The following is a 12,124-nucleotide window of genomic DNA, read 5'->3' as shown; positions in this document are numbered from 1 at the left end:
ATACTATTCTCTGCTAAAGAGAACCAGAACTCCTCAGGAAAATGGCTGATTCCAAGACTAGAGCAAGGAGAATACAAGGAGAGCCTGGAACATCTTGTGCCTAGAAGTAGGAACATGCTCCCAAAAAATGATGAGGACATGTTGAAAACCCACAGGAGGCAGCATGAAGGGGTTTCCTACTGGCCAGATCTGGAAAATTTCAAACAAAATGAACAACAGTAATGGATTATAAGACACTGAATCTAAAAGGATCGTAAGCCTGTACTGATATACATGAATGAGTGGCAGGAAAGGAAATATCTTATTAACAGTATATTGCCATGTACTTAAATGGAATGATGGTTAGAAAATCACCATTTTGCAGCCACCAAAGTAATATGACTCAAAATAGGAATCATGAATGGAAGCTGCAACCACTGAGTTAATGTTTATGGGGGAACAGGATACTCACACAGTCTCAAAGTATCTCCCACAGATGACTTATTAATTACAAGGGGGAAATAGGGACCTCTGAAGTGGAGAGATCTGGTAGACATCATCTCAACCAAATGTTCACAAACATCACCAATAATGGGACAAAGTGTCATAAAGTGACCCTGACGTGAAACACCGAGGAGATGAGAACATCACTTACCTAGGATTCCTGCCAAGAATGTATAACCAGAATTTGGTCATGAAAGCACATTCAGACAAACCCAAATGGAAGGACATTCTACAAAATAACCTAGAATCTTCAGAAATGCCAATGACATGAAAGACTGACGTGGGCTGAGGTCTTTTTTATATTGAAGTATAGTTTATTTACAGTGCTGTGCCAATCTCTGTTGTACAGTGAAGTGACTCAGTTATATGCATACTTTTTAAATATTCTTTTCCATTATGGTTTATCCTAGGAGATTGGAATATACTTCTCTGTGCTATACAATAAGACCTTGTTTATCCATTCTAAATTTAAGTTTGCATCTCCCAGCCCCAAACTCCCCATCCATCCCTCTCCCCCTTACCCTCCTCCTTGGCAACCGTAAGTCTGGTCTCTGTGTCTGTGTGTCTTTTGTAGACACATTCATTTGTGCCATATTTTAGATACCACATGCAAGTGATATTGTATGGTACTTGTCTTTCTCGTTCTGACTTATTTCACCAAGAATGATAATTTCTAGTTGCATCCATGTTGCTGCATTATTCCCTTCTTTTTTATGAGTAGTACTCCACTGTATATATGTATCTTCTTTATCCAGTCATCCATCATTGGACATTTAGGTTGTTTCCATGTCTTGGCTATTGTAAATAGTGCTGCTGTGAATATAAGAGTGCATGTATCTTTTTGAATTATAGTTTTGTCCAGGTGTATGCTCAGGAGTTGACTCACTGGAAAAGTCTGATGCTGGGAGGGATTGGGGGCAGGAGGAGATGGGGACGACAGAGACTGAGATGGCTGGATGGCATCACCAACTCGATGGACATGAGTTTGAGTGAACTCCGGGAGTTGGTCATGGACAGGGAGGCCTGGTGTGCTGTGATTCATGGGGTCGCGAAGAGTCGGACACGACTGAGCGACTGAACTGAACTGAACTGATGCTCAGGAGTGGGACTGCTGGATCATATAGTAATTCTATTTTTAATTTTCTGAGGAACTAGCATACCGTTTTCCATAATGGCTGCACCAGCTCACATTCCCGCCAGCAGTGTAGGAAGGTTCCCGTTTCTCTGCACTCTCTCCAGCATTTGTTATTTGTAGACTTTTTAATGATGGTCATACTGATCAGTATAAGGTGGTACCGCATTGTAGTTCTGATTTGCATTTCTCTAATAATCAGTGATGTTGGGCATCTTTTCGTGTGCCTGTTGGCCATCTATATGTCGTCTTTGGAGAAATGTCTATTAAGGTCTTCTACCCATTTTTTGATTCAGTTTAGAGGTTTTTCGTTGTTGTTTTTGAATTGTATGTGTGAGCTGTTTATATATTTTGGATATTAAGTCCTTGTTGGTAGCCTCATTTGCGGGTATTTCTGTCCATTCCACAGACTGTTTTGGGGTTTTTGTTGTTGCTTCTTTGGGTTTTGGCCTGCACCACATAGCATGCAGGATCTTAACCAAGGATCAAACCTGTGCATCCTGCAGTGGAAGTGCAGAGTCTTAACCACTGGATCTCCACAGAATTTCCTGGCTTTTTAAAAAAAAATAGCTTCTTTGGCTGTGCAAAAGTTTTTAAGCTTAACTAGGTCCTATTTGTTTTTGTTTTCATTTCTACTGCCTTGAGAGACTAAGAAAACATTGATACAATTTATGTCAGAGAATGATTTGCCTATGCTTGCTTTGAGTTTTATGATGTCATATCTTATGTTTAGGTCTTAAGCCATTTTGGGTTTTTTGTGTGCATGGTGTGAGGGTGTGTTCTAACTTGATTGTTTTACATAGTTAACCTTCCCAGCAAAGAGTCGGACACGACTGAGCAACTGAACTGAACTGACCTGAACCTTCCCAGCACTGCTGCTGAATACTGTCTTCTCCTATTTTATATTTTTGCCTCCTTTGTCAAAGATTAGTTGATTGTAGTTGTATGTGGGTTTATTTTTAGGCTTCCTGAGGTCTTAAGATTGAAGGAGAAAGGGCTGGTTCCAAAGCTGACTACAGACACAATAAGTAAATGTAACACATGGTCCTTGACTGGGTCCTAAAAGGACATTACTGGACCATCCAGCAAAATTAAAAAGTAGGTAGTATATTAGACAATATACTGTATCAATATTACATTTCCTGAATTTGGTAGGTATCTGTGGTTATATAAGAGAAGCTTTTTGTTCTTAGGAAATACATGCTATTTAGGGATGAAGAAGGGCCATGATGTCTGAAACTTAACTCTCAAATGGCTCACTAAAAATATATGTGCAGTTTATATTTTTTCATTCTCTGGTTGTATTTTTCTCCTCTTACCACCATCTGGCTGATTCTCTCCTGGAGTTTCTCAGTTCACTTTCCTCAGAGAAGGACGCTTGGGTTGAATCCTCTCTACCACCCCTCTGAGGCAGAGCACTTTGCACTAGGAAAGTGCATAGGTCTCTGACAAGCCTCTGGATTGGCTGCCTGAGTTCAGGGGTCTACCCCTTGTAGAATCAGCTCTGGCCCAGAGTGCGTCATGTGGTACATAACATGGCTGCTACCACTGCTTCCTCCATGGAGGTGGTGGGCAAGATCTCCTTCAAGGGGGTTGGCAGGCCCCATTCTTGGTCTAGCCACCAGATACTATATTTCCAACTACCCAAGTTAATTCCAAAGAAACCTGAAGCCTCCTGGCCTGACTTTGTGCCTCATTCTTGCTTTCACTCTTTTAACAAATGTTATGGGTGGATGCCTGCTCTGGGCCAGGTCTTGTGCTATGCTCTGTGGGGACAGAAGTGACCCAGTCCCTACTCTCGTCGCTCTGATTCAAGTTGGAAAGGCATAAAAACTCAGATAACTGAAGTTTAGAGCTGATCACAACCAACAAACAGAAAGCAGTCAATGCTGGTTGAGGACTGAGCCCCATGGAACACAAGAGATGGGGTTCAGAAGGCCTCCTGGATGGTGGTACTGGCTGCGGCTCACGGGATGGAAATGGGCTATGAAACAGGGACCTGGCTGTTAGGAGGGTGTCCAGTGCCATCCCTGGGTTTCTGTTTCCTCTTCACACAGCCGGATCCAGCAGGACGGGACATCTCCATCCGGCCTCTCCTGGAGCACTGTGAGAACAGCCACATGACCATCTGGCTTGGCATCGTCTATGCCTATAAGGGGCTTCTCATGGTAGGTGCAGAGCTACAGGCACAGTAGGGGAGATCCTTCTCTGGCAGGGCTCCCTCTCCTAGGGGCCTCCATCAACGTAAAAGTGAACAGAACCCCCAGGACTAAGCACTTGCTCTTTGCCACTCTCAGTGCCCGGCACGTACCATTTCAATCCCACAGCAACCGTATAAGATAGGTACAAATAATATCCCCATTTCACTGATGAGGACATTGAGGCTTGGTTTGCCCAAGGTCACTGAGCTGGTAAGTGGCAGAATAACCCCCAAACCTGTGCGTGTGCCTCCCAGCTGCCACTGTCCTGCTCCCTGACAGCAGTCTGTTGACATCCAGTGCATATTCATATCCTGTGGGAGGTGGGTGGAATCATCTCCATTTGCAGATGCAGAAAGACTCAGACAAGTTTTAGCGTTTGCTGGTGGCCACCTGGTAACCTCCAAGCCCAATATTCTCTCCACTCCATTCATCTGTTATACAAAGATCACATACCAAGCCCACCTCACACGACTGTCGAATTTCAAGGTTGGGAAGGACTTGAAAGGGCAGTTCCACCCGACAGTATCCTGGGTTGACCCTTGAATCTTCTCTCCACATCCTGTGCAAAACATGCCTGGCACCTAAATACCTTCAGGGTCAGGACACTGGCCACTGCACCCTCAGACCCTTCCATAGGAAAGTGAAGCCACCGTCTGCCTCTGGCAGAGAGGAGGTACCCAGACACCTTGTCAGAGAGCAGGCATCCTGGCACCCATCCAGCGCTGCTGCACATTGCCAAAAGAACCCAGGCAGGTCTGTGGACTTGCCCGGCCTCTGCTTCCTCCCCTCTAGGATGCAGACACCCATACCCAGCTGTAGGATTGAAGGAACCAGAATGAAGCAGGCTTTCAGCAGTGTGGTTTCCTTCCCTCTCTCAGTATCTGCTTCCTGGGCTTCTGTTCCCAATTCTGATTGGAATTAAAAATAATGATTAAACAGTCTGTAAGATAACACACCTAGAGGAGAGGAAAACAACTATGGTTGTAAAAATACAAATTTCAAAATAATTATTAACTTATAATGGATGTAACAGTTTATGAAATGCTTTCACATCCATCCTCATTTCATCTGGATAGAAGCCCTGTGAGACAGTGTAGGCCCTTGGGATGATGTTAACTGGTTCATGCAGCTGTTGGATGCCCAAACTTCTTCAGTGATAAAGCCAGAGGGAAAGGAACCCTTTGTAGGATGGCCTCCTAGAGGGGCTGGACCCCAGCCGAGGCCCCTGCACCATTCAACAGCTGTGGTCAGCTCTCCAACCCACACCACCATTCTGCCCAGCACCCCATCTGCACTTTCTCTGCAACCTGCCCTCCCCTCAGACAACCCTCAGAGGGAAGGCTAAACCCTCGACCATCTCTCCTTTCTGTTCACTGTTCTAGTTGTTTGGTTGTTTCTCAGCTTGGGAGACCTGAAACATCAGCATCCCCGTGCTCAATGAAAGCAAGTACATTGGGATGAGCGTACTTCAGAGTACATCCTACTTCAGATAACATTTGACTTCTACCTTGTTCGTTTCTGTTGGAAATGTCAGGAATAGAGCTTTAAGTGAGGGCTTCCCTGGTGGCTCAAGTGGTAAAGAATCTGCCTGCAATGCAGGAGACCCAGGTTTGATCCCTGGATTGGGAAGATCCCCTGGAGAAGCGAATGGCAACCCACCCCAGTATTCTTGCCTGGAGAATCCCATGGACAAAGAAGGCTGGAAGGCTACAGTCCATGGGGTCACAGAGAGTCAGACACAACTCAGTGACTAACACTTTCACTTTTCAGAACCGCAAGTGATAGAGAACTCACAATAATAGTGGTTTAAGAATAGATAATTTCCCTCTCAGATAAGCAAAAGGGCTGGTGTGGAGGCTCCTAGAATCTGAGCCCTTTGGATCTTGTCTCCCTCACCTTCATCATATAGTCATATGGTCTAAGATGACTTTATGGTCTAAGATGACTGCTCAAGCTCCTGCCATCACATTCCACTCCATCTACGAAGAAGGTGGAAGAGGAACAGCCTTCTCCTCTGAAGACACTTCCCAGATACACACCACTTCTACCTACATGGCCCTGTCTTGAATCCAGTCATATGCCATACCTAGCTTCAAGGACAGCTAGGAAATGGAGTCTCACTACTCTGGGTGGCTAGGTGCATTGGAGGATAATAGAAGTCCTAGACACATGAGTTCTGCCTGGTTTAACAGAAAAAAGACTAGCCTGAATGTCTAGAGACACGGTCCACTTTTGTCACCATACTGCTCTGTGGCCTTGGCCAAGTCCCATCCTCCTTTCTGGGTCTTCCGGCTCTCTGTAAAGGGAGGGGATGTGGTTGAGACTGTGTCTGAAATTCCTTCCCACTGTGGCCTCCTGTGAATCGGTGTGTAAACCAGTGGTGGAAGTAAAGGAGAACAGACAGTGTAACACCCCACTCTGCATTTCCTAGGCAGGACTCAACCCAGGGCCACAAGTGGGGACAGACTGTGATATACAGAAGACCTGGCCAGCGGCAATCCCCCAGCCTCCCTCCCTGCTGGTCCTCACTTCAGCATAGGCAGGAGTAACAGAAAAACCCTCAGTTCGGTAGCTTCTCAGAGCAGGCGTGTATGCCGCCACTTGCTAACAACCGTCTCCCTTCTCTGTTCACTGTTGCAGTTGTTCGGTTGTTTCTTAGCTTGGGAGACCCGAAATGTCAGCATCCCTGCGCTCAATGACAGCAAGTACATCGGGATGAGCGTCTACAACGTGGGGATCATGTGCATCATTGGGGCGGCTGTCTCCTTCCTGACCCGGGACCAGCCAAACGTGCAGTTCTGCATTGTGGCCCTGGTCATCATCTTCTGCAGCACCATCACCCTCTGCCTGGTGTTTGTGCCAAAGGTATGGGTGGCCGCTGACAGCCCCCACCCTCAACACCCTGGCATCTGGCCTCTGGCTCGGTCACAAGGGGATTGCTATGTCTCTTCCACTTTCTGAAAGTTTTATGCACTTAAAAAAATAATAATAATGACCATAATTCACATATTAGAAAGTCTGGAAAATGCAGAAAAGCAAAACGAGATTTTTCAGAAATCTTACATAGTCCTGCTGCCCAAAAATAATCACTGTTAATATTATGGTTTGGTTTTTTTACTGTTAGTATTTCTGATTAACAGTCTTTTTTTTTTTTTAAATGATTTACGCAGTGACGCTTTTTCAGATATAGCTACAATTATCGTACACTTTGTAGTTTGCCTTTTTAACTTCTGCCCTTTGTACTGTCCCACATTTTATAATCATAATTGAGGGCAAGTTCTGTAATTTACTCATCCACTTGATTCCTTATTGGTAAGTATTACAGTTTCTTCCAGATTTTTATATTATAAACAAACTTTTTTTTTCTACATAATACATTTTCCTTATTTCTAATTATAACCTTAAGGTGGAGTCACAGAAGTAGTGCTAGTGGATCAAAAGGAGTAACCATTTTTAATAACCACTTATTTTTTTCATTCATCTGAAGGGCTGACCCGAGAGATATTTTCTAAACATTATCCTATCCAGCAGTGGGCAGGTGAACCAGAGGCCTTGACCCCTACACTAGGCTGATCTGTGTAGAGGGAAACCTGACCTTCAAGAATAAAAGGAGGAGCAGGAAACAGAAACAGTTGAGAAGCCATTGACCCAAGTTAGGGAGTATCTGCCTTAGAAAAGGGGGAGAGAGACCACTGGGGGTCCCACAGCTCCTGCAGCCTCCTGGGCATAGGCAGTGTCAGCTCTGTTCTAGAACGCCTCTGGCATACACTCCTTCCTTTAGCTGTCAACACCTTCCCAGGCTCCAGGTTAACACCACAGCTTCTTTGCCTGCACTGTGACTTCCTCTCCACCCTGTAGAAGATGGCAGATGATTCCAAGCCCAGTTCTTATCGGGTCACTCTGCTTTTTCACCTTCTATAGCTCTTCACTGCATTCCTGGCTCCAGGATCAAGTCCCCAGCACGGGACTGCCTTCCAGGACCATCGGATCTCCTTGTCTCTCCCAAAGAACTCTGTCCACCATACAGCTGCCCTTCTCTATAAGCACCCTTAGCCCCAGGCCTCCCTGTGTTTGCATATGCCATTCCTTCTCCCTAGACTTCCTTTATCGTCACCATCCTCCCACAGACCCTTCATGGATCCGAGCCCAGGCCCAGAGCAGCATGGTGAGCACTCTGGCCTAGTGAAGATCCCTTCTCCATCCCTACTCCTTGCCTCTGAACCATAAGGTCCTGGTGAACAGAGGCTGTGGCCATGGTTCTAACAAGCACAAGCTTGCACATTGTCTTCACAGCTGTTGCCTACAACTGTTTTTATTTTCTGTGTCGAGTAACGTCTAAGGCGGAATGAGGCTCAGTTGGAGTGAGGCTAAGGGGCATTGGGTGGGCTCTGCAGGATGGCTGGGATTCTCATGGAATCAGGGTCAGGAGACCAGACATCTAGGAGCAAGGAAAAAACCCAAGAGTTAGCAAGAGGAAGGGCCTGCCCAAGGGCACACATAAAACAAAAGGGCAGAGAAAGCCTGAGCCTGGCTTCAGACTCCCAGACTGTGTAGTTCCCAGGGTCCCATGTTGCCTAAAGCACAGGACCCCTGGAAGCAGCTGGATGGACACGGGGAAAGTATGGACCCCAGAGTCCTCTTTTCAGCCCTCCTTTGTCTTTTCAGCTCATCACTCTGAGAACAAACCCAGACGCAGCAACTCAGAACAGACGATTCCAGTTCACTCAGAATCAGAAGAAAGAAGATTCTAAAACCTCCACCTCAGTCACCAGCGTGAACCAAGCAAGCACATCCCGCCTAGAGGGCCTGCAGTCAGAAAACCATCGCCTACGAATGAAGATAACAGAGGTACCTCCCACAGGGCTGGTCATCAGGGCCCCATCCTCCCACTTGAGCCCTTCTGCCTTGTGCAGGAACTCTCCGGGCTGCCACTTCCCACCACATCCCCTCAGAGCATCACCACACCATGATGGTGCAGCCCCATCTCCTGTCACTATGGCTGCAACAAGAACTGGGGGAACATAACTAGACAGAATCTGACAGGAGTTTATTGCCCACCGGGCCCAGGCTATGGGGTCCAGTGATGCCCTATTCAAGACATTCTCTGATAGGAGTTCTTAGAGATTTGTGAGCCCCCAGATTATAGCAGTGAGTTGGGAAAACTCAGTTTCCTACTTGGGGCCAGGGCAGGAACTCTCACTCAGCTGGAGCCTGTGTCTTCCAGCTGGACAAAGACTTGGAAGAGGTCACCATGCAGCTGCAGGACACACCAGAAAAGACCACCTACATTAAACAGAACCACTATCAAGAGCTCAACGACATCCTCAACTTGGGGAACTTCACCGAGAGCACAGGTAGGTAGGAGGAGGCGGGACCCTGGGTATGAGATATTTTAGAGATGAAGACACTGAGGCTCAGAGGGGCAGTGCAGGGCAGGTCTGAAGTCCTACAGGCCAAGCTGGAGTGTCTGAAACCCATGACTTCTGAGCTCAGTTCAGTGTTTGGAGTCCTACCTGGGGATCCACCTACGCACAGTGCTTCTGTTCTTTAGTACCCTAGGCTTCAGCTCCATGTGTCCACAGCATGGCTAGTATTCCCAGTGTTCTGATTGGGGACACACTGTTCTTAATGAATAATGTACTCATACTTCTCCCAATGTTACAGTTTCAAATATACCTCAACAATGTACAGGAAAGGGATAGTCTGTAAGATGACATGATGCTCAATCCCACCAACCACTTGAAGAACAACAGTCCATTTTTTGCCTACATTTAGGCAAAATTTTTTAAAAGATCACCAGTGTTGCTAAGAGCATACAGAAATGGACATTTTCCTGCAATGTTTTGGAAGTTGGTCTGGTACTCTCTAAATGTCAGGTGTTAAGCTCATTCACTAGCAATTCCCCTAGCAAGAGGCTGCCACTTGGAAACAGTCACACATGGTCAAAGGTGGAGACACACAGTGCTTATCGTAACACTACCTGTAGGCGAGAAAAGCTGGAATTAACTTCCCTGTTTGTCATTTGGGGTGGTTTTATTGATTATGATACAGCCCAAACAAGGCACATGATGCAGCTGTTAAAAAGTGAGGTGTATCTATTTGTGCAGGGCTTCCCAGGTGGCTCAGTGGTAAAGAATCTGCCTGCCGATGCAGAAGATGTGGGTTTGAACCTCAGGTTAGGAAGATCCCCTGGAAAAGGAAATGGCAACCCACTCCAGTATCCTTGCCTGGAGAATCCCATGGACAGAGGAGCCTGGCAGCCTACAGTCCATGGTGTTGCAGAGTCGGATATGACTCAGCAACCAAACAACAAAAATCTATTTGTGCAGATATGGAAAAATCTCTAATAAAAGTTCAATGAAGACCAGAATTAAGATATACACAAATGCACACACATGTATGTATATGTGTTTGTATGAGTGCATTTTTTAAACAAGATTTGGTAGAACAAACACCAGATTGTTAACAGTATCCACCTGTGTGAAAGGGACAGTATGTGAGGAGAGTGGGTGAGAAAAATTAATTTCATTTTATATACTTCTCTATTCTTTGCATCCTGTCATTAGCCTATAGTCATTAATTTTATAAAATCAGTTTAAGTCAATGGAAAATCTTTAGTTTCTGTTTTATTATATAAGTAATAAGTATTTTGTTTTATGAACAATATTATAAAACTCTTACATATTGAGGGTTGATTGTTAAAAGTTTAGACTGAGATAAGTAACATGGAAATTGGGCACTTCAAATTAGTGGAGAAAAATGAATTATTCAATACATTTCATTGGGATAAATGGGTAGCCACCTGGAAAAGAATAAAGTTAGATCCTTACCTCACAACTTACCCAAAAATAAATTCCAGATGGATAGAAGATTTAAATATAAGAAAGTGACACCATGAATGTACCAGAAGAAACCATAAGAGAGTTTCTTTTGTAATCTCAGCAGGGGAAGGGGAATCTTTTCAGTTTGATGTAAAACAGAGAAACCACAAAAGAATAGGTTGACCAGAACACTGGACAGTACTTCAGCATTAGGCAAGGGAGCCATTCTAAACAGTGAAATAATCACCAACATAACACCCAAAACTGTGAACAATGTGGTACTTCAGAGACCACAAGAAGCATACTTATAACATGAGAGCTAAAACAAGAAGGCAGAGCCTTGTTCATCCTCAGCTGGGAGAGTGACTCAGATTTTTGATGCTCTGTGTGCTATCAAATGACAGTGAAAGTATCATGGGTATTCAACTCTGGGGTTACAGATAGATGTCAGCAGGTTCACAAATACAGAATCTGTGAATGAAGAGGACTGACTGTGTTCACATGGATGCAAAATGACATACATATAAGGTTGCCCCCTGCAGCAGAAAAAGAAGCTCTTTTCCAATCAGATGAATCCAGATTTCTCAGGTCAAGGTCATGTCTTTATATTTCTTTACTTCTCTCCAGGTGGTTCTGAAGCACTAAGAAGGTTGAGAGCATCATGTTTTGTGGCTGCACAGTATTTCTTTGGAGGCCTCATTTGTACATATTAGTAAATAACAAATCCACTATTACTGCACAAATTTGGGTAGTTCCAACTTTCTGATATCGTAAAGGATAGTGATTTAAACATCTTGCATATGTCCTCACACAGATTGGTAACTATTTCTTTGGGATAGTTTCTCAAAGTGGAAATTCTGAGTAAAAGAAACATACTTTTTAAAGTGTCTGATACTTAGTGACAGTACCTCCCAGAAAGATTATGACAGTTTATACTCCCACCAGCAGTTTACTATTATTATTCTTTTCAGTCTGTGGCAATCTTGGAGTTCTTTTTTCTTTGTCATTACATTCCTAACACACCCATGAAAAGAACCTTCATATTAGAAACTCTTATTACTAACTTATGTTACATACATTGGTCAACTTGATTCCCTTTTTTCTTTTAGAAAGGGGGGTCCCAGGGCGCACCATCCACATCTCCAGCACACTGTGTCCATCCCTGGATGGGAGCTTCTAGGCCCTCTGCCTTGGGCTCAAGAGAGCAGCTCAGGGACCTGGGCTTAGAGAACTTAGGGGAGATGGGCTCTTCTGCATTCTCTCTTCTTGGGCAGTATCCTAAAAATGGATACATTGTTGATTTTTTTAAAAATTAATAGAATTATTGCAATATTGTTGTTCTGCATTCAGATGGGGGAAAGGCCATTTTAAAAAATCACCTCGATCAAAATCCCCAGCTACAGTGGAACACAACAGAGCCCTCTCGAACATGCAAAGATCCTATAGAAGATATAAACTCCCCAGAACAGTAAGTACCTTCTCCTTTG

General features: G+C 44.6%; 1 protein-coding gene and 1 long non-coding RNA gene across 3 annotated transcripts in view; one reads left to right on the top strand and one right to left on the bottom strand.

Moving 5' to 3' along the window:
* Positions 1 to 12,124, bottom strand: part of LOC129556854 (uncharacterized) — a 72,565-nt gene that overhangs the window by 31,960 nt on the left and 28,481 nt on the right. The window lies entirely within an intron of this gene.
* The window catches only part of GABBR2 (gamma-aminobutyric acid type B receptor subunit 2), a 379,938-nt gene that overhangs the window by 362,540 nt on the left and 5,274 nt on the right, over positions 1 to 12,124 (top strand). For both annotated transcript variants that reach the window (XM_055427123.2, XM_055427124.2), the window contains exons 14-18: positions 3,673 to 3,783; positions 6,457 to 6,681; positions 8,482 to 8,664; positions 9,041 to 9,170; positions 11,988 to 12,105. In XM_055427123.2, the coding sequence (XP_055283098.1) occupies positions 3,673 to 3,783; positions 6,457 to 6,681; positions 8,482 to 8,664; positions 9,041 to 9,170; positions 11,988 to 12,105 (767 nt within the window). The remainder of the gene's footprint in view (positions 1 to 3,672; positions 3,784 to 6,456; positions 6,682 to 8,481; positions 8,665 to 9,040; positions 9,171 to 11,987; positions 12,106 to 12,124) is intronic.

This window comes from Moschus berezovskii, chromosome 7 (genome assembly GCF_049115385.1).
Source record: "Moschus berezovskii isolate FMDL1 chromosome 7, NW_MosBer_1.0, whole genome shotgun sequence".
In the NCBI taxonomy this organism is placed as follows: Eukaryota; Metazoa; Chordata; class Mammalia; order Artiodactyla; family Moschidae; genus Moschus; species Moschus berezovskii.
Note: the sequence above shows the minus strand (reverse complement) of the source record. Positions and strands in the feature narration are given on the sequence as shown.